Below are 21,784 nucleotides of genomic sequence, written 5' to 3' on the forward strand. Positions count from 1 at the left end.
TTTTTTTTTTTTTTTTCCTTTTTTTCTTAGGTCTGTGTATACAGGAAAAGAGTTGGGGGGATACGTGCACACCAAGCTGTTGGCAATAGTAAATGGGAGCAAAGGGGCCTTTATTCTTTATACACACCTCTGTGTTGCTTCCATTTTTACAATGAGCAAATGTTTTCGGAATAATTTTTCTTTAAAGGTATCTTAGCTGAGAAAGGAGTCTGAGTTCCAGCCCTGGGTCCATCACTTAACTAAAAACCATATTGAGGGACTTAACCTCGTCTCTGTAAATACACACATATACACATTCTTTTCCATGTGGGAATTATAATTCAAGAGAATTAATAATATTCTGGGTTTTTTTTTTTTTTTTTCGAGACAGAGTCTCGCTCTGTTGCCCAGGCTGGAGTGCAGTGGCGCGATCTCGGCTCACTGCAAGCTCTGCCTCCCGGGTTCATGCCATTCTCCTGCCTCAGCCTCCCGAATAGCTGGGACTACAGGCACCCGCCACCGCACCCGCCACCACACCCGGCTAATTTTTTGTATTTTGTTTAGTAGAGACGGGGTTTTACCATGTTAGCCAGGATGGTCTCGATCTCCTGACCTCGTGATCTGCCCGCCTCGGCCTCCCAAAGTGCTGGGATCACAGGCGTGAGCCACTGTGCCCAGCCCTGTTTTGTTTTGTTTTGTTTTGTTTTTGTTTTTGGAGACAGAGTCTCACTCTGCTGCCTAGGCTGGAGCGCAGTGGCACGATCTTGGCTCACTGCAACCTCTGCTTCCCAGGTTCAAGCAATTCTCCTTCCTCAGCCTCCTGAGTAGCTGGGATTACAGATGCCTGCCACCGCACCCAGCTAATTTTTGTATTTTAGTAGAGAACGAGGTTTCACCATCTTGGCCAGGCTGGTCTTGAAATCCTGACCTTGTGATCTACCCGCCTCGGCTTCCCAAAGTGCTGGGATTACAGGTGTGAGCCAACACACCCGGCCCTGTTTTGGTTGTTTAATGAGAGCATTGCACTAGATCTCTAAGGATGCTTCCAGCTCTAACATCTGTCTATAGGCTCTCTGATCTCAGATTTACTCAGATTTTGAAATTAAAAAAATAAAAAGCTCTACCCTAGTGTGGTGGTACTTAATACTGAAGTGTGCAATAATGTTTCCAGCTGTTGCTGAGAAGGATTATGCAGTTTTTGCAGGCTTATTGCTCTTTCTTTCAGCTCTAGAAATCTTTCCTTCTGGTGCTCTGATTTGCCTGCCTCTGGGAGGAAGGGAAGGGAAGACCCTGCAGGACTGAGGTTTGTCCTGGCTGACAGGCCTGCCAGGCTTGTTCCGGGCTGCAGAGAAGAGAGGCTATTTTTGTTGTGGGAGCTGAATTGTTGGCCTCTCTCCAGGAGCACATGCTTGTTGGTGTGGTTGATGCATCTTGCCTGCTGTGGCCATCTCTACCACTGCTTCCAGAACACACTTGAGAATACGTTTGTCCCAAGAGCTTAAACCTGAGATCAGGATCAGGCATCTGTGCTCTTTTCTTGTGTTCTACTCCCTTCTGGCCATTGGAAGGGTGGTAGCAGAACAGGATATGGCTAACATGAACTTGGGAGACTTTTCTCCTAGAGCTGTGCTTGAAAGGGGCCCTGTCTCTGTAACTGCGGTTGCAGTGAACTCAGCCCAATATCTGGGCTTTCTTGTCCTTAAGTAGGCTGATGGAGCTGCCCTTGCCTTCATCAGCCTGGTGGGGTTTGCACTGTGCTGCAGTTCATCTCACCTACTGTCCAAATCTCCTTTTATCAGCCCAGTCCAGGAATAGTGGTGTCCTTCTTGGTGTAGGGCTTAACATGAGCCTTGCATGCACCTAGATCCATATCCAGCATTGCAGGCAATTCTAGTATTCCATGTCAAGAAGGCTGGCAAGAAGGCTGGTGGGGCAGGTGTCCCAGTCCATCAGCCCTTAGTGTATGCAGAGGGTAGCTCCAAGTGGGGCCACTGTGATATGAAGGAGGATTGTTTGAACTCAGGAGATTGAGGCTGCAGCAAGCTGTGATCACACCACTGCACTCCAGCCTGCGTGACAGAGTGAGACCCTGTCTCAAAACAAACAGGCCGAGCACAGTGGCTCACGCCTGTAATCCCAGCACTTTGGGAGGCCAAAGTGGGTGGATCACCTGAGGTCAGGAGCTTGAGACCAGCCTGGCCAACATGGCGAAACCTCTTCTCTACTAAAGATAAAAAATTAGCTGGGCGTGGTGGTGGGCACCTGTAATCCCAGCCACTTGGGAGGCTGAGGCAGGAGAATCACTTGAACCCAGGAGGTGGAGGCTGCAGTGAGCCGAGATCATGCCACTGCAGTTCTGCCTGGGCAACAGAACAAGACTTTGTCTCAATAAAACAAACAACAACCAAAAAGAAAAGAAAAAAAGATACTTTTCTAATATATGACTGGGAAAAATGGGAAACTATAAAGGAAAAGATGGACAGATTTGACTGCCTAAAAATTAAAAATTTCCCAATAGGGCAAAAAAATAACATAAGCAAAGTTTAAAGGTCTATTGACAATGGGAGGAAAATACGTCTAGTGCTCTCTGTATCAATGCCACCACTCTGGGTTTGTGTGGCATTGATCTAGACAGCACTATACATAGTGCCCCTGAAGTTGTGCCATGCTGTGGCCCTGGCCTGAAGCTTGCCACCGCTTGAGACCTATGCATGGACTATGGATCCCTCCAGCCTCAAGTTGTCACTGTGCGGACTGCTGACTGGGTGCCTCTTGGGGACTGGGCTGTAAAGATACAGCCGTTGCCTGCTGGAACCTCCAGTGCCAGAGCAGCAGCTGGGACAGGATGGTTTGAGGTAGACGTCTCTGTTGGTCATTGTAGATACACTATTTGACTGGTTTTTTTTTAGCTACCTTCTTGATTCCAGAACTTTTGTGGCCCTCCTCTTAATCCATTTCTGATTTGGAGGGGTTCTTTTTCTTTTCTTTCAGTTGCAGAGCTATTTTGCTGCATGTGAGGATGAGACCCCTGCCATCCGGAACCATGACAAGGTCCTGCAGCGTCTGTGTGAGCACCTGGACCACGCCCTGCTGTACGGGTAAGGTGGAGGAAGTTTCCAAAGACCACGGAGCACAACCCAGGCCATGAGTAGCCTCCACAGAGAAACCCTTAGCTTCTCTGCCTTTTCTTTCTTCCCTCCCCTTGGCAGAAAGGCATTTGTCCCACTCAAGTGGGCCACAGTCTCTCTGTAGTTACCCCAGTAAATCATCTCTGGGCAGACATAAATGATGGAGGGAGGATTCGCCACAAATGACATGATGGTGTGAAGGTGTGCTGGGTGCCTGGGAGACCTGCTGGGGATCCATCACTTCCTGCCTTGCGCTCACTGCTGGACCAGCCGATTGCAGCTTCCCAGCGTGGCCCCATGCAGGTCACAGCAGCTCCTGTCCTGTTTTCTCAGACTGCAAGACCTCTCCTCTGGCTACTGGGTGCTCGTGGTGCATTTCACTCGGAGAGAGGCCATCAAGCAGATCGAGGTGCTGCAGCACGTGGCCACAAACCTGGGGCGCAGTGAGTAGTCAAAAGGAGATGCTGGGGAAGGGACCAGCTCCACCTTCTCTGTGGGTAGCTTGGGGCTCTGTCCCAGGTTTACCCCCAGGGTCAGCCCTGGGAGGCAAATTACCTGGTGGTGTCCAGTAGCAATGGGGTGTTAAAATGCCAGCACCAGGCCAGGCATGGTAGCTCACACCTGTAATCCCAGCATTTTGGGAGGCTGAGGAGGGAGGATGGCTTGAGGCCAGGAGTTTAGACCAGCCTGGGCAACACAGTGAGACCCCATCTCTACAAAAATTTAAATATTAGGTGGATGTCTTGGTACACATCTATAGTCCCAGCTACTCAGGGGCTGAGGTGGGAGTATGGCTTGAGCCCAGGAGTTTGAGGCTGCAGTGAGGCGTGACCACAGCATTACACTCCATCCTGGAAGAAAGAGTGAGACCCCATCTGTAAAGATTTAGGAAAATGGCTGGGCACAGTGGCTCATGCCTATAATCCCAACAGTTTGGGAGAGTAAGGCAGGAAGATCCCTTGAGCCCAGGAATTTAAGGCTGTAGTGAGCTATGGTCACACCACTGTACTCCAGCCTGGGTGACAGTCTCTGTCGCAAAAAATAAAATAATAGTAATAAATAATAAATTTATAAAATGCCAGCCCCCTCCATGAGGCCTCTTTTCTCCCTGCATATGATGGTTTTTTGGTGCAGCAGTGATGGGGAGAAGGAGGGCGAGCTGCCAGCGAGAGCTGGATTCCTATAGAATCCCAGCCTGAGCACGTGCTGTGGAGTCTGGTTTCTCTCCCTGAGCTGGGATCACTGTTAGTCTACAGCATCAGTGCAGGGTCCTGGCGTTTCTTGACCTATCTGAAGTGTGCAGTCTGCCCTCTTTATCAGAATTTCCTGGCCAGCTACATGCTGAGGTCTGACTAGGCAAATAAAGCACTCAGGGGTTATGGTACCCCACCAAGCGCAAAGGCCGCTGAAGTGCCTGGTCCCCTTACCTGCTCTTTCTTTCCTTTCTGCCCTTGCTTGGCAAATAAAAGCCAGCAATCTGACAGGCCTTCCTGCCGGTTACTCCTGCCTTTGTTTGCAGGCCGTGCCTGGCTGTACCTAGCCCTCAACGAGAATTCCTTGGAGAGCTACCTGCGGTTGTTCCAGGAGAACCTGGGTCTGCTGCATAAGTACTACGTCAAGTGAGTGTCTGGGATGGTCTGTCTCCTCTAGCCTCAGAGCTCCCCTTCAGCCACCTCCCAAAGGCTCTTGTCATGCAGACAGCACAGTGTGCCATATCAGTGATGCCAGAGAGCCATTAGAACCTTGCCGGTAGCTGGGTGGCCTTCACCGGGAGCACCCATGGCCCATCTGGGCTCCTGGGTACAGTCTGGGTCTCTGCTGCTCCCTGGTCCTCCTCCCAGGCTTCAGACCTGACCAGTGCCCAAGCTTTGGCTCAGCCTTTGCTGGGGTTGCTGCAGGAACAGAGTGTGTACAGCAGCTGCTGAGAGCCTGACAAGCCTTGTGCTCGTCCATCTCTGAAGACACTGGCAGGACAGTGCAGTGTGGCTGCTGACCCAGTAGGAGATTGCTGAGAGGGTGGTGGGCAACAGCTATATCAATCTGGGTGCTGTCCAAGGTGGGGGACATCACGTGTCAAATTTCAACACAGCTGGCATGTTGGTAAGGTTAGGCCAGGCTGGTAAACAGACCCAGAGGCACCATCGTGGCTTCTCGTGTCTTGCAGGAATGCCCTGGTCTGCAGCCACGATCACCTGACGCTCTTCCTGACCTTGGTGTCCGGGCTAGAGTTCATTCGTTTCGAGCTGGATCTGGTGAGACACCAGGGCTCTCGCTGCTTGTGGGAAGCAGAGGAGAGGGCAGGGTGGGGGCAGGGTGGGCGGTGGCTTCATTTCTCAGGTCTTGTTGAGGGAGCTTGTTGAGTATGACTGGGCTTGAGCAAAGCTTGTTTTTTTGGGCGAGGGAAAGGTTTCACGGTCCGTCGAATTGAGTGAGAAGAGAAGTGATGGCAAGAATTCCTGGTTCAGGTGACTTTTTCCTATCTCCCTATCCAACTTGGAGAAAAGCCACATTGCCTGGAGTATCTTAGCCCAGAAGAACTGGCCTTCATGTTTAGGACGTGAAGAGTTAGAAGGACAAGGCAGATTCAGCCTGGTGCTTCTGGGGTTCTGAAAAGTGTCATCAGCTCCATGACGAGCCTTCAGCCACCCTCTTCAAGTTCTCAAGCTTCTTTCCCCATCACACCCTATATAAACGAGATGCTGGCGCACATGGAGCCAAAGAGGCTCCCAGGCACCTCTTGGACTGGGCTCAAAATGGATGCAGCTGCCCCGTCCTAATCAAATGACCTTCCTTGGGCCAGGCGCAGTGGCTCACACCTATAATCCCAGCACTTTGGGAGGCTGAGGTGGGTGGATCACCTGAGGTCAGGAGTTCGAGACCAGCCTGGCCAACATGGCGAAACCTCGTCTCTACTAAAAAAAAATACAAAAGTTAGCGGGGTGTGGTGGTGGGTGCCTATAATCCCAGCTACTTGGGAGGCTGAGGCAGGAGAATCACTTGAACCCGGGAGGTGGAAGTTGCAGTGAGCCGAGATCACGTCATTGCACTCCAGCCGGGGCAACAGAGTGAGACTCTGTCTCAAAAAAAAAAAAAGAGAGAGAGAGAGAGCGGGGACATCAAAGGGTGTAGCTGAGTTCTGACAGCTCTGTCTTCCATCAGCCTGAAGTCCACAGCTTTAAAAGCCAACACTATTCACATTGCTCTTCTTAGCAGCTTTTCTTTGAATTTACTACTTTAAGCCATTGATTTCCCAAAGGGCACATCTGTGTCTCCCAGGCCTGGATCCTGCTGTCTGCAGAAGGCCGCTACACGAGGCCTCCCACCAAACGGGCCTCCTCTACTCTCTCCTCAGGATGCCCCTTACCTAGACCTGGCCCCCTACATGCCCGACTACTACAAACCTCAGTACCTGCTGGACTTTGAAGACCGCCTTCCCAGCTCGGTCCACGGCTCAGACAGTCTGTCCCTCAACTCCTTCAACTCCGTCACCTCCACCAACCTGGAGTGGGATGACAGTGCGATTGCCCCATCTAGTGAGGGTGAGTGGCCCCAGGGCAGAAAGGCTAAGACCCTGTTGTGAAACAGACTTGAGCTGCTTAAGCCTGGCTGGGTGATGTCTTTCTTGGCTAGTTCTGGTCTGGGGGCTGAAATTTGCAATTAAACAGGGCTTGTCATTTCCCAGATCTTCATCTCCTCAGAGTCCCTGTGGTGGCTAAAAAGTGGATTCTGGGCACAAAAAGCTGAAATTCTATATATATCTATTTTTAAGGTTAGACCCTTTTCCAGAAGGTTCTAGTCACATGCCTGTGGCAGTTTTCTAAGCAAGGAAGGTTTAGCAGTGGGACCTGGAAATCTTGTCACAGGGTTGAGTGTTGCCTGTTCTGGGGAGCTTGTCTGACCCCACAGTCTTTGCAGAAAGAGGTTAAGCAACCCCTAGAAGAAGAGAGAACCAGGCAGGTCTGAAGCGCAGGGAAGCCTTGCCACTGTGTCCTGTGTGTCCGTCCGATTTCTCTGAGTTCCTCCTGCGCTCGCTGATGTGTTTGGGATGGTCGCACCCTTTGCATCAGGGACCGAGGAAGAAGCTGCAGGTCATTTTGTTGACTTGACCCAGTGATTTACTGGAACAGCCTGGTTTCTTTCAAACCTTAGGCCCTGGTGTTCATGGATAAAACTGGCCATTTTCCCCTCTTTATCTCCTGTGGGAGACCAGAGCCCTTCATTTACTTCACCCCACCACGTCACCTCCAGGGAAGGGGATCTCAGCCCCAGTTCAGCCCTGGGGCACCCTAGAATTGCCTCAGCATTGAGACCTTGACCTTCCCCTTTCTTTATTTCTGCTGTACCACGGGTTATATGTCCCAGGAAGGGAGGTCCCTCTCAAACTTGCTGTTAGCAAGACCTGCATTGCTGACCGTGCAAGCTGAAGACGGCGGCTCAGTCTCCTTAGGTTGGGCCCATGGGCCACCTTAGAGGAGTCGGAGGGGTGGGCCTTGCCGGAAGAGCCAGGGCAAGGAAGGATCCATGGATGGTGGTGTCCCCTCAGCAATTTGGAGATTGTGCAACTGCAGCTGCCAGGGCAGCGTCTCCTTGCCCTGCTAGGGTACGGAGGGAAGGCACGCAAGAGGTAGAAAACAAAGCTAGGCACAGGCAGCCAGGCTTCTCTCTGCCAGAACCAGCTTCTGGGTGTGGAAATGGGTCACCCTGACAGGTCTTTCCAGCTGGTTGGAGGCTCCTGGGCCAGCGCCTGAGCTAAGAGGCAGTCAGGGCCCTAGTAAGTTTCCCCAAGGTTGTTGGATACAATGTAGAAAGTTGAAGTTTTCCTCTCCTATTTCCTCCCCATGTCTCCCACCCCATTTCCCCTCCCCTCCCTCCAGTCGTCCTTCCACTGCCTGTGTTTCTAATCTTCAGTTTTGTCCCTCGTTTTTGTAGATTATGATTTTGGAGATGTGTTTCCAGCAGTGCCGTCTGTACCCAGCACAGACTGGGAAGGTGGGCCAGAGTCCGCTGTTACCCTCTTTTCCTGTTTTGCAATGTTTCCATGCCAAGCTTGCTGCATGTATCAAATCAGCTCCTTATTATTTATAATAATGTCCATAATCATAATAAAGCCAAGTTTGGTGTTCTAATAGATGGAATTCTGCAGTGGGAAAACTCAACCTCTAGCCACAGGCAAATCCTTTCTCCCAGTGCAGGGCTCCTGCCTTTGCACAGTGGCCTTTCGGAGTCACTAAGTGGCTGCATTTCGGGAGATACAGGATCACCCTTCCTGATTCCAGAGCGAGCTGATGCTCTCGCGGTGTGTAGGGCCTGATCCAGTGAACCAAGTCTTGTTCTGGAAAACCATGCCTTTAAACATGCGAGTTGTAAGCTCCTTCGGGTCAGATGAGCATCGAAGAGAAAGAGCTTGATTCTTTCAGTCTGTTCCTAATGGCGTCCTCTTGGGTGTTTTGGAGTGGTTGAGGTCCAAGTGAGGGAACTGCCCAGGTACAGCTGGAACTTCCTACAGACAGAATCTCTTTGAAGCTTTAAAGCAGATTAAAAGGAAATCTGCCAGCCCTCCCACCCTGTCTGCTGGGCAGTAGCAGTGCCTGGGCATTTTTCTGCCTGAAATTCCACTTCATAAATTCACAAAGCTATTCCCACGTTGCCACGATTACTCAAAGCAAAGGCTATGTTGCCAATAAGGTGAATGCTTCCCCCTTAAATCTGAGGCCATAGCAGATCCCTGTTATTTTACTTTATGTTATTTTATTTTATTTTTTGAGACAGAGTCTCGCCCTGTTGCTCAGGCTGGAGTGCAGTGGTGTGATCTTGGCTTACTGTAACCACCTCCCGGGTTCAAGTGATTCTCCTGCCTCAGCCTCCCAAGTAGCTGGGATTACAGGTGTGTGCCACCACACCTGGCTAATTTTTGTATTTTTAGTAGAGACGGGGTTTTGCCATGTTGGCCAGGCTGGTCTCGAACTCCTGACCTCAGGTGATCCACCCACCTCATCCTCTCAAAGTGCTGGGATTACAGGCATGAGCCACTGCACCTGGTCCAAATCCCTGTTATTAAAGAGGCTCCTACCCTCTGGGCCACTTCCAGGCTGGAACAGGGGAGGTGAGGGAACCTGGCCTCTGAACAGGGGAGGTGAGAACTGCTGCACCCTGAGGATGAGGGGAGGTGGCTCTCCCTGCATTATTAGAGACGTGAACGCTCAGTAATGGGTGACAGGTGATCCATTCCCAAACAATGTGAATATGAAATACCTTAACTCTGTGGGAAATAAGACGTGGCATTGGGAAAAATAAACTATGACACTTGGCCAAGAGTAGCATTGAAGGGTCCCCTGTTTGAGTTAAATTAGCTTGGATTCCAGAATTCCATCATAACATCATATACCCTCTCAGCCTCTCTTCTTGCAGCACACATGCTGGATATTGGTTTTTTTCCCTCCGATTCTAACAACTAACCCCCCCTCCTGACACGCCTGTTGCAGTCACTTGACAAGCAGGCCCTGACCTTCCTCTACAGCCTTTCAGAGCTCCCTGCGGCCTGAGAACTAACAGCCCAGTTGCACTGCTTGCCTCAGGGCAGGGTGAGATTTCTGGAGTTCCTGGAGCAGGATTCCTGAGCTCACTCTGGCAGCTCACCTGGGGAGGCTCTGTCTTCTCCTTGGACCTGGAGGAAGGCAGGACTTGGGGCAGCTCCAAACTCTGAGCCTCGGGTGGCCTTCCCCTGGTCTTTGGCTTATTTACAGAACTGGTGGGCATCCGGGCCTTGACACCCACCACATCTCATGATCTGCCCACTCACCTCTCAGGGCTCCTCTTGGGTGCAACTGCGCGTGCTGAGGAGAATCACAGGGGCAGGAGCAAGAACACATGGGCTTGGCAGGAGCCTGCTTTGGGACCGAGAGACATGTTTTCTGTATCTTAGAACTCAGGCTCTGGGATCCCAGGAAATCTGGAAAAAGTCCCCGATGTTGCTGATCTTTTCTGGCAGAGCTACTCATTGCCTTTAGCCTCCTCTTTTGTCCTTATATTAAAAGACAGCAGACTTAAAAAAAAAAAAAAAAGAGCCAGGCTCACACCTGTAATCCCAGCACTTTGAGAGGCTGAGGCTGGAGGATCGCCTGAGCCCAGGAGTTTGAGACCAGCCTGGGCAACACAGGGGGACCCCGTCTCTACTAAAAATATAAAAATTAGCCAGGCGTGGTGGTGCATGCCTATAGTCCCAGCTACTCTGTGGGCTGAGGCAGGGCAGGAGGATCGCTTGAACCCAGGAGGTCCAGGCTACAGTGAGCTGTGATTGCGCCACTGCGTTCCAGTCTGAGCGACAGAGCGAGACCCTGTCTCAAAAAAAAATAAAGGACGGTGTGCTGCATCAGCAGACAGCTGCCCTGTGGCTTCCAAGAGGCACTAAATTGACAGCTGGTTGGGCCCCCAGTGGGGCTGTGGGGTGCATGTTTGCCTCTTTTCTTCCGGGCAGACAGCGGCCAGCAAGATGAGCATTGGCCAGCAAATAGAGCATGACCAGCCACGGCCCTTGCCATTGACCCTCACCTAGGCGGTTTCACCAGCTGGGCCTCAGCTCTCTGCTTGGGTAGCTCCCATCTGCCACTGGCCATATGGGCTGTGTGCTTCACCTGCCCATGCTCCCTCTCCTGCCCTGTTCCAGTAACCAGGGGCAGATGGCTGGGTGGGGCGGGATGTCTAAGCCAGCTCCCCTCTCAGGGGCCGTGTCAGGGTATGACTCAGAAAGGACCAGTCAGTGAGCTGACGCTTGAATGAAATGGAGTTCTCGGCCGGGCGCGGTGGCTCACGCCTGTAATCCAGCACTTTGGGAGGCCGAGGTGGGCAGATCATGAGGTCAGGAGATCGAGACCATCCTGGCCAACATGGTGAAACCCCAGCTCTACTAAAAATACAAAAATTAGCTGGGCATGGTGGCGCATGCCTGTAATCCTAGCTACTTGGGAAGCTAAAGCAGGAGAATCACTTGAACCCGGGAGTCGGAGGTTGCAGTGAACCAGGCTCACGCCACTGCACTCCAGCCTGGAGACAGAGAGAGACTCCGTCTCGAAAAAAAAAAAAGAAATGGAGTTCTCAGCACCACCCTTGCAGGGGCGCCTGGTCCTGCCCCCGAGGAGTATGTAGGGTCAGGGGTGCTGGGGAGAAGCAGCCTGGGGGGCGGCCTCTCGGACCCCTGTCTTTGCCCCTTCGCACCTTGTTCTCATTGCCCTGCTGTGTCATCTTGTCTCTACTCTGTGCTCTGGGCATTTCCCTCTGCCCCATGGTTCCCACCCCTTGGGCTCCCATCCTGTCCTCCCAGCCTCTGCCCCCACTCTGCACCCCTCACTTTCTCTGCTGTCTTCCTCTATTATTCTCCCTTTGTGTTCCTTTTACCTCTGCAAGGGACCCTTCAGAGGACTTTGGGCACCTCTCAGCCCTACAAGTGGGGTATGGGGCTAACGGGGCTGCTGGGTACCCCTGTAGCGTCCTAGCAGGAAGGCTCTGAGGGTAACTTAAGAGGCATGCAGCCTGGCTCCTCTCTAGGGCTCCCAGCCACCCATGGAGGCCTCGAAGTCACCATCCCTATGGGACTTAAGCCTGGAGCTTGAGCCTGGAGGCTGCTTTACTGCGGGGCCCTTAACACAAACTCAGCCAAATTGTTGTGAGCTCTGGAGGGCCCCCAAGGGTGGTGGAGATGGTGGTCCCTCCAAGTTGCTCCTAAAGTACAAAATCCCATGTCCCGTTAGGTTGTGGCTTCTACTCGAAATAGGGCCACGCTGGTCAGGTTTCCCTGGGAGGAATTGGCCAGTTTGCCTCCCTCCTGGGCTAACGCATGCTCTGGGGGTTGGGGACCCCAGGGGGTGCCTGACAGGGTGTCTCCTGCTTCCTTGTCCTCCCAGATGGAGACCTCACAGACACGGTGAGCGGTCCCCGCTCCACAGCCTCCGACCTGACCAGCAGCAAGGCCCCCACCAGGAGCCCCACCCAGCGCCAGAACCCCTTCAACGAGGAGCCGGCAGAGACTGTGTCCTCCTCTGACACCACCCCTGTGCACACCACCTCTCAGGAGAAGGAGGAGGCCCAGGCCCTGCACCCGCCAGATGCCTGCACGGAGCTGGAGGTCATCAGGTCAGCAGGGAGGGGCCCAGAAAGGAGCTGAGGTCCTGGGGTCCAACCTGTCCACTCCCAGCATCAGCTGTTCATCCAGGGCAGACCGGGACACCCCTTGAGGGCAGTTGCATGCCTTCCTGGAAACCCTTCCCACCTCTAGGACGTTCTTTGAGCAAGAGGAAGTGGAGGCCTGTCCTAGTCAGCTCGGCTGCTGGAACAAAGCACCACAGACGGGCGGCTTCCACAGCAGACATTCTTTCTCACAGCTCTGGAGCCTACAGTCCGAGGTCAGGGTGCTGGCATGGCCAGACTCTGATGAGGGATTCACAGATGGCCCTATTCTCGCTGTGTCATGGCGGGGAGCAGAGAGAGAGCTCTCTAGGGTCCCTTTTATGAGGGCGCTGATCTCATTCCTGAGGATCCCACCCTCAGGACCTCATCACCTCCCACCCCCAATACCATCGCATCGGGAGTTAGGATTTCAACACAGGAATTGGGAGGGGACACACACATTCACTCCATTGTAGGGCTCAAGCCCTTGGAAGCAGGTGGGACAGGCAGCGACCGTGGCTGGTGTCTGGGGCCATGTCCAGGCTGCCAGGGCATTTGCTGGGTCTGCCTAAGATCAGAAAGCACCTTCAGGCTGGACTTCTCCCCAAGGGAGTTCTTGGAAGTGAAGATACAATTTCTGAGATTCATTGAAAGAAAAGTATCTTTGTCATATGGGCAGGACATGGAAAGGAAGGACGTGGTGGGTGGCCAGCAGGGACTGTCAACCAGAGCCTCCCCGGCTCCCTGACCTCCCTGACCCCCTCTTGAAACTTCACACTGACTAAGAGGAAAAGCCCTGTGTGCGTGTCAGACTGCCCAGGCTTGCTGGCCTGAGGCGGGGGATTGCTCCCCAGTGACTGGAGCCGGGAGGCCACCCCATGGGCTGGTTCCAGTCCACAGCAGCATCATGCTCAGACCTGGGGTCCCTTAGCTAAGCCCGCTCCAGCCAACCTGGAACCAGAGTGGGACCCGGAGTGTGAGCCCAGAAAGCGCTGAGTACTTTCTGGGTGATTCCTCCATGATGACGCCTAAGGGAAGTGAGGTCAGCTCAGGATCCACATCCTAAGCGGGGCTGAGTGGAGGGGGCATTGCCTGACCAGCCATGGCCTGTTTTTCTTTCCTAGAGTGCAGCTAGCTCAGCTGTTCCATTAGGAGGAATTCAGAGGACCCACTCTGGGGTTCCTCTGGCTGCAGCCATCTGTGCCCAGCCCATGCTACCCCCACCCTGCATCTGCCAGCAAAGGGGGTACCTCGGGGCCTGAGCCACTGTTGTCCTCTGACCCAGTGCCTCCACCCAGCACTGCCTAGGACCACTGACGCGCTAGCTGTACCCTCAGAGGTTACATGGCCAGCATTGCCACCGTGACCCAGCCTGGTTTTCCTCAGCACTGGACTACTCAGGTATTAACTCTCTCCCCATCATTACTGTCCCAGGGTCACCAAGAAGAAGAAAATTGGCAAGAAGAAAAAGAGCAGATCAGATGAGGAGGCAAGTCCACTCCACCCCGCCTGCAGCCAGAAGAAATGTGCCAAGCAGGGGGACGGTGACAGCCGCAACGGCAGCCCAAGCCTGGGGCGGGACTCGCCAGACACTACACTTGCCTCCCCCCAGGAGGAGGGAGAGGGGCCGAGCAGCACCACGGAGAGCAGCGAGCGCTCCGAGCCGGGCCTGCTGATCCCCGAGATGAAGGACACCTCCATGGAGCGCTTGGGGCAGCCCCTGAGCAAGGTTATCGACCAGCTCAACGGGCAGCTGGACCCCAGCACCTGGTGCTCCCGTGCTGAGCCCCCAGATCAGTCCTTTCGGACCGGCTGTCCCGGGGATGCCCCGGAGAGGCCGCCGCTTTGCGACTTTAGTGAGGGGCTTTCAGCCCCAATGGACTTCTACCGCTTTACCGTCGAGAGTCCAAGCACTGTTACATCAGGTGGCGGCCACCATGACCCTGCAGGGCTTGGCCAACCGCTGCATGTTCCTAGTAGCCCTGAGGCTGCTGGCGAAGAAGAAGAGGGAGGAGGAGGAGAGGGACAGACGCCTCGGCCCCTAGAGGATACCACGAGGGAGGCTCAGGAGCTGGAGGCCCAGCTGTCCCTGGTCAGGGAGGGGCCTGTGTCTGAGCCAGAGCCTAGGACCCAGGAGGTTCTCTGCCAGCTCAAGCGAGACCAGCCCAGCCCGTGTCTGAGTAGCGCTGAGGATTCTGGGGTGGATGAGGGACAGGGGAGCCCTTCGGAGATGGTCCATTCCTCGGAGTTCAGGTAACAAGACTGCGGCTGGCACGGGACTCTCCCAGCCCTTGAAGCTGGGGACACTGCGCCTCTGACCTCCAGATAAATTAAGTACTAGGAAGACCTAGCCTGAGTGAAAAGGGGTGTGAGCCTCCCTCCCTAACTTTGGCTCCTAGTGGGAGGCGGAGGCACTACCCCCTGGCTCTGGGGTGGGGTGTGGCCTCTCCCACCCCTGCCCGCCTGACACCTCGCCCTCCTGACTTGGCCCTCACAGAGTAGACAACAATCACCTGCTCCTGCTAATGATCCATGTGTTCAGAGAAAATGAAGAGCAGCTGTTCAAAGTAAGTCCTAGGAACTCAGGAGTGAGCAAGAGACGCCAAGGGCGAGGCGGGATGGGCCACTGCCCCCGCTGGAGCTGCAGGAGCCACCTGCCTGACCCTTGTCTGCTTCGGCCCCCAGATGATCCGGATGAGCACCGGGCACATGGAGGGCAACCTGCAGCTGCTGTACGTGCTGCTCACAGACTGCTATGTCTACCTGCTCCGGAAAGGTGCCCGCCGCCCCCAGGCAGACAGCGGGTTGTGGACGAGGCTGACTCTCAGCCCCTTTTCCCCAGTCCCCTTGCCCTCTGAGTGCCTCCCGGCTGCCTGGCACGCAGTGATGGAAAGGCATACCAAGGAAGGTGTTGCCAGCAGCCCTGAGACGTGAGCCGGGGGCTCCCTCTGTGAGCACTCCACGCCATTCTCCTATTGCAGGGCAAGGAGAGGCCCCCTAAGAGAGGGGGCTATGTCTAAGAAAATGGGGCAGGGGGAGGGAAAAGAGGCCTGTGGGGATAATAGGACTTGGGGTCTCCTCTCTCAGGGGCCACAGAGAAGCCATACCTGGTGGAAGAGGCCGTTTCTTACAATGAACTTGACTATGTGTCGGTGAGTCCAGGCTCCGCAGTTGCGCGCCTGCTGTAGGTACAGGGCTTCTCAAGCCACTTACCCATAGAGCTGCAGGGTGAGGCACGGCCCCTTACTCACCTCCCGGGGTTGGGCACCAACTTAACTCTCAGAGAGGCTTCTGTACAAGATGCTAGGGGTAAGAACCAAGCTTGAGGTCGCCTCTTCCCCTGCTAGACTTCTGACCGTCCCTCCCTCACTCATGCCAGCCCCTGGCCTCTGGGGCTTTACTTGGTGGTGGCCCGGGGTGTGCTTATTCCTCCCCAGCAAGCGCTCAGCCTGGCCACGCTGCCTCCTCCACCAGGCAGCAGCTAAGCCCCGAGTGCATGTCAGGCTGTGGTTTCTGGCAGGTTGGCCTGGACCAGCAGACGGTGAAGCTGGTGTGCACCAACCGCAGGAAGCAGTTTCTGCTGGACACGGCTGATGTGGCGCTGGCTGAGTGAGTGGCAACCCCGCCCCTCTGGAAGGATTGGAGAGTCCGCAGCTGCCCATAGGTGTGGGTGGCCTGGGGGTGGGGGGTGGGGGTGGGAAGTGGGAGATCCAGGAGGGGAAACCAGATGCATTCCCTCTAGAGCCTGCATCTGCTCAGAGAGGCAGGCAAGTAGACGACAATCATAGGACTCATGTGGTCAGCCCAGGTGACCTCAGCCCCTGGCAACTCTTGGGGGTGCTGGCATGAGTTGTCCGACAGGAAGGCAGGCAGAGAGCCATGCTGCTGGGCCAGGCATGCCCTTGAATGCTTGCATCCTTGTCCTGGCTCAAGGTCCCAACCGTTCAAGTCCTGCCCACCCTCTTTGTCTTCCCTCACTGTCAAAATCCAAGGCCCCTTGGCCATTGAGAACGATCAGGCCTGTTCCAGTTGTCATTTGATGACCTTGGACCTCGTCATTGCCACACCTGCCGCCCTGGTCACTGGGTCTAGTCAAGTCCCTCTCCCAAGTTTCTGTGACCCCTCCAGGCCAGGAGCGCTCAAGACTAAGCCCTGTCCAGTTGAGGCCCTGTTCCCAGGCCTCTAACCACAAACCTCACTCCCTGTGCAGGTTCTTTTTGGCTTCTTTGAAGTCAGCCATGATCAAAGGCTGTCGAGAACCTCCCTACCCCAGCATCCTGACGGACGCCACCATGGAGAAGCTGGCACTGGCCAAATTTGTGGCCCAAGAATCGAAGTGTGAGGTAAGAACCTGAGGAGGAAGCTGAGTGCAGCCCCTGAGGTAGCAGAGCAGCAGCCGCCTTGGCGTGAGCGTTAAGGGATGCACATAGATGTCTTTGCCATTTCGCAATCTCCTACCTGGGCGGGGCAAGGCGGGGCTTTCCCACCCTGGAAGGGAGGAAGGTCTTATCCACCTTCCTACTTGGGATGTGTCCTGAGGTTAAAACACCATTGCTTGGTAGGGCACAGTGGCTCACGCCTGTAATCTCAGCACTTTGGGAGGCCGTGGCAGGTGGATCACCTGAGGTCAGGAGTTGGAGACCAGCCTCGCCAACATGGCAAAACCCCGTCTCTACTAAAAATACAAAAATTAGCCGGGCGTGGTGGCAGGCGCCTGTAATCCCAGCTACTTGGGAGGCTGAGGCAGGAGAATTGCTTGAACCTGGGAGGCGGAGGTTGCGGTGAGTGGAGATCACACCACTGCACTCCAGCCTGGGCGACAGAGCAAGACTCCGTCTCAAAAAGAAAAAAAAAAAAAGGCCCAGTCCGGGCTCAGCCACCTGCCTGGTCCAGGCCTTACTTGCTTTGTCCCCCGTGCCCACCCCCGCATCAGGCATCTGCTGTCACCGTGCGCTTCTATGGCCTTGTGCACTGGGAGGACCCCACAGACGAGTCCCTGGGCCCCACGCCCTGCCACTGCTCACCCCCTGAGGGCACCATCACCAAAGAAGGCATGCTGCACTACAAGGCGGGCACCTCCTACCTGGGCAAGGAACACTGGAAGACGTGCTTCGTGGTGCTCAGGTGGGAGCCCTGGCAGCTCCGGGCCTGGGGCTTGGGCCCTGGGGTGGCTGGGCTGTCAGGTCCCCAGCAGGGATCTCTCTGCAGCAGGTCACTAAGGCAGCAGCCTGAGGAGAGGATGCTTCCCTTCCCTACAAGAGCTTGGAGTTGACTTAGCTCAGGCTGTTAGAGCTTCTCTGTGGAGCCAGTCATCTTTGGGGCCCCAGGAATCCCTGAGTACCTCAGGGGAGGACGCGGGCTTGGTCCCCCGATGAACCTGGAGCTGTGCCCCAGGTCTGCTGAGGTGGCCACGTTCCCTGCTGGGCCGCCAGGCCTTTGTTCACCCTCCCTTCCGTAGATGACAGCCCCTGGTGTCCTTTGCCTCAGGTTCATGGCCACAGCATGTGCGCGGGGGGGGCACCCTGGGACCTGGGCTCTGCCTGGCCCCAGTTCCTGGGACGGGCCTCACTCGCCCTGTGTTGTGCCCCTGCAGCAACGGGATCCTCTACCAGTACCCGGACCGCACCGATGTCATCCCTCTGCTCTCGGTGAACATGGGGTAAGTGTCCTGGAAGAAGCGGGTGTATCCTGGGGCCCAGAGCTGCCGTCTCCCTGGTTCGAGATGGCTGCCCTGTTGGCAGTTCAGCCTCGCCCTCAGCCCCACCCCATCCAGCGGCCCTGACAGGTGGCCTGGGGCTTCCACGGTCTGAGGGCGGCAAGGAGCCCACAGGAGGGGAGGAGGGAGGCAGCAAGGAGCTCCTGGCTTAGAACAGGTCCAGTCTGATGGGGAAGGCAGGCCCTTCCCCAGAAGCTCCCGGCCTGATGGGAGATGGACATTCGGGAATTTGGAAGGAACAGCGGGCCCTCAAGAGGAAGCACACATGAATGAATGTGGCCGATTCTCAGAGGGCCAGAGGGACAGCTGATTCCCAACCCCACCTGGCCATGCTTGGGTATCTAGAGGATCTTGGGCATTCTGAAGATGAAAGGCATTACACAGAAAGGTGGTGGGTGGGGCTCCCAGACCTCTCCCGGGAGCTGGAGGGGCCTGGAGAACCCTCTGGTATCCTCCAGCCCCCAGGATGGTGGGGCAGACCCTGTGCTGAACACCCCGCACCAACCCTGGGGGCTGCCGCCCCGTGCTGCCCTCGCCTCTTCGCTCCCGTTTCACCCTCTCCTCTGGCCCAGGGGGGAGCAGTGCGGTGGCTGCCGGAGAGCCAACACCACGGATCGGCCCCACGCCTTCCAGGTCATTCTCTCCGACCGGCCCTGCCTGGAGCTGAGTGCCGAGAGCGAGGCCGAGATGGCCGAGTGGATGCAGCACCTCTGCCAGGCTGTGTCCAAAGGGGTGAGCTTCGCCTGCCCCCACCGCTCACCTGGCTTGCCTGACCCACCCAGATCCCCAGGGTCCCATCCCTAAACCCATAGTCACAGAGCAACCTGAGGGCCAAGACGGACCTTCAGGGGGCAGCCCAGGAATGGACCCTGGAGCTCAGGGGCATCATCCCCGCCTTTGCTCCCGATCCCTGGAGGGAGAGCAGAAGGGCTGGCTCTTCCCCTGGCTTGGGGAGTTCTGGTGCAGACCAGCCCTGGAGGCCCCAGCCTGCCTCTCCCCTGCCCCCCTGCCAGGTCATCCCCCAGGGTGTAGCTCCCAGCCCCTGCATCCCCTGCTGCCTGGTCCTCACCGATGACCGCCTCTTCACGTGCCACGAGGATTGCCAGACCAGCTTCTTTCGCTCTTTGGGCACAGCCAAGCTGGGCGACATCAGCGCCATCTCCACAGAGCCGGGCAAGGAGTACTGCATCTTGGTGAGCTGGGGGTGGGGGCGGGGCTGCAGGGCCTGCAGAAGGAAAGCTCTGGCTGCTCACCCCGGGGGCCTGGCTCTCCCTAGGAGTTCTCCCAGGACAGCCAGCAGCTCCTCCCGCCCTGGGTCATCTACCTGAGCTGCACTTCTGAACTGGACCGATTGCTGTCTGCACTGAACTCTGGGTGGAAAACCATCTATCAGGTACCCAGCTGCCCAGGAAACCCATTAGCCAGGGACCCTGTGGAGGGGGAGCCATCCCCAGGGAGAGGAACCCTGGCTGCTCCCAGGACCTGGCCCTGCCTCTAGGGTCCTGGGCATAGCCATGTACCAGGGTGCTGCTGCCTCAGCCCCGGGGGTGAGTGTCTGCTGCTCTTGAAACAAACCCAGGAGAGTCCTCACTGTCCTTGCAGCCTCTTGCTGTGCCGTCCCCTCCTTGGCTGGCCAGAGGGTGACAAGCCTGCCAGGCTGGGGAGCCCGAGACCCTCAAGCCACTCAGCATTGCTGCCTCAAGGGCCTGGGAGGGAAGGGGTGGGCCCCGGGAGGTGGGTGTGGGACTCCAGCCTGGGTGGTTCTGCCTCTGGTTTGGACTGGGCCTTGGGTGATTGAGGGTGGCCTGGCAGGAGGGAGCTATCTGGGGGCAGAGGCCAAGGTGGGCCTGTTGGTGCCGGCCCCAGACTGAGCAGACACACCTGACAGGCACAAAAACTTAGAACCAAAGGGACAAAACCCTGACTCCCAGTGAGTCTGAGGCCAAAGCTGAAAACAGAACCCAAGAAGCTTAATTCCTGACCTCAGTTCCAATCAGACAGCACGAATTGTGGTGGACCTCCAGCTGTGCTCAGATGGGGGGGCACGAGATTGGCAGTACCCTCTTCCTGTCCCTCCAGGCTTAGCGCCAGTGTGGGAGCGCGCTCATGAGAGCCCTGCACAAGCGGGTTTTGAGCACATGCTACACTCTAGCCCCGTGGAAGCCTGGACTAGCCAGAGGCAGAGAACAGCTCAGGACAGACCACCTCCCCGCAGAGCCAAACAGAGTGCAGCGCCGGCCTCGCTGGGCCATCCTGAGAGCTGGGGCCTTCCCAGGAAAGAGGGGGCTCAGGGGGCACCACCCCATCCTTAGCTCAAGCCTCTGGAAGAGCGGGAGAAACTACAGCGTGGAAGCTGTTCCCAGGGAGAGATGGGGAGGGCCTGACAGGGGCTCCGTGGCCAAGGCAGAGGCAGGCCTGGTGCCCACAAGCCCTGCAGACTCCTGTGGCCCTCAGTGGCCTTCATCTGTTCTCTGCACGCCCCCAACACAGGTGGACCTCCCCCACACGGCGATCCAAGAAGCCTCCCACAAGAAGAAATTTGAGGATGCCTTGAGCCTCATCCACAGTGCCTGGCAGCGGAGCGACAGTCTCTGCCGCGGCCGAGCCTCCCGAGACCCCTGGTGCTGAGGCAGAGCTGGTTGGCGTCCCTGGTGGGCAGGAAAGGAAGGCATGCCAGCCGGCAGGCACACTGTCACGGCTGTTGTCATGCTGTCGGGAGCCTATAGCCCACCCCTGCCCCGGGCGGCAGAACCACCGAGTGTGGCTTAAGACAGGGTCCCTTCACTCCAGGGATCCAGATCAGGTGCCCGGCACCCCTGGGCATCCTGCCCGACAGGTAGCGAATGGAGGTCACTGGGGGCAGAGGGTCCGAGCCCCGTGGGCTCCGTGGATGCACGCCCTCCTCCTGGGCCTCCGCCTCAGTCTGCAGAATCTCTGCCGAGTGGCACTGAGAACACCATCCATCTAAGGAAGAACAAAAGAACCAGGAGGGCGGGAGCCCCCTCTTCCTCTCCTGGGTTGGGAGCTGGGGCCCTGAGTGCCCAGCCATCCTTCTTCATATTTGAACACTCTCCTGGCCACGTGGGGAAGCGGGAACACGGGGTGTCTGCGCATGCTTCCTCCTCCTAGCTCCATCACCGCGCACACAGCTGCCTGCCTCGCCAGATGCAGGGGGCAGGCAGCCCTCCCTGGCTGCCAGGAGGCTCTGCATGCCCACAGTCCTGCCCTGCCTCTCCCCTCAACCCAGCAGTGCCTGTAGCACTGAGAAGCAAAGGGGGTGGATGGGGGGCTTGGAGAAGGGCAGAGCCCACCAGCCTGGCATCCATGTTGACATCTTCTGACCGTCCCCTGCTTGGCTGGAGCCAGGCCCTTCCTTAGAGTTTCGTCAAGAGGCTCCTGGGGAAGGGGTCAGGTGGTTTGGGTTTTGTTTTTTAAAATAAAATAGACATGTTATATTGCCGAGGCTTGTCACCGGCCGTTTTTGAGCAGGGTAGGGGAAGGGAGGTCTCCAAATCCCTTGGGCCCCTTTCTGCAAACCTTCCTCCATCAGCTGCCCTGCGCCTGACACAAGGGACACACGGGACATGCAGAACCAGATCAGCCACAGCTGCCGGGTGGACTCACTGTCTGCAGACCCTCAGGCCCTGGGAGTTTCTTGGCCTGACCTTTGCCCTCCATCCTGTTGCTGTTTGCTACAGCGGCCAGGGGAGGCACAGCCACCAGCTCAAGCCCCGGGGCACATCTGCACTGCCGCCCACCATCTGCAGCCCACCCCGGGGCAGGGTGCTCCTGCCTCCACAGC

At 56.2% G+C, this 21,784-nt stretch overlaps 1 protein-coding gene across 3 annotated transcripts in view; it reads left to right on the forward strand.

The window, feature by feature from the left end:
* PLEKHM2 (pleckstrin homology and RUN domain containing M2) overlaps nt 1-21,442 on the forward strand; it is a 50,361-nt gene extending 28,919 nt beyond the window's left edge. Inside the window, exons 2-20 of one of the 3 annotated variants that reach the window (XM_032759021.2) lie at nt 2,971-3,077; nt 3,441-3,550; nt 4,627-4,726; nt 5,272-5,359; nt 6,460-6,646; nt 8,037-8,096; nt 12,005-12,233; nt 13,701-14,519; nt 14,764-14,833; nt 14,952-15,042; nt 15,354-15,418; nt 15,787-15,875; nt 16,477-16,609; nt 17,200-17,390; nt 17,860-17,925; nt 18,555-18,714; nt 18,996-19,175; nt 19,259-19,375; nt 20,473-21,442. In XM_032759021.2, the coding sequence (XP_032614912.1) occupies nt 2,971-3,077; nt 3,441-3,550; nt 4,627-4,726; nt 5,272-5,359; nt 6,460-6,646; nt 8,037-8,096; nt 12,005-12,233; nt 13,701-14,519; nt 14,764-14,833; nt 14,952-15,042; nt 15,354-15,418; nt 15,787-15,875; nt 16,477-16,609; nt 17,200-17,390; nt 17,860-17,925; nt 18,555-18,714; nt 18,996-19,175; nt 19,259-19,375; nt 20,473-20,610 (3,000 nt within the window). In that variant the 3' untranslated portion in view covers nt 20,611-21,442. Of the gene's footprint in view, nt 1-2,970; nt 3,078-3,440; nt 3,551-4,626; nt 4,727-5,271; nt 5,360-6,459; nt 6,647-8,036; nt 8,097-12,004; nt 12,234-13,700; nt 14,520-14,763; nt 14,834-14,951; nt 15,043-15,353; nt 15,419-15,786; nt 15,876-16,476; nt 16,610-17,199; nt 17,391-17,859; nt 17,926-18,554; nt 18,715-18,995; nt 19,176-19,258; nt 19,376-20,472 lie in introns of those variants that run through there. The other 2 variants (XM_032759022.2, XR_004370851.2) reach the window with 2 other exon arrangements.
* Nucleotides 21,443-21,784: the final 342 nt, after the last annotated feature.

The sequence above is a fragment of the Hylobates moloch genome, unplaced genomic scaffold (genome assembly GCF_009828535.3).
Source record: "Hylobates moloch isolate HMO894 unplaced genomic scaffold, HMol_V3 SCAFFOLD_9, whole genome shotgun sequence".
In the NCBI taxonomy this organism is placed as follows: domain Eukaryota; kingdom Metazoa; phylum Chordata; class Mammalia; order Primates; family Hylobatidae; genus Hylobates; species Hylobates moloch.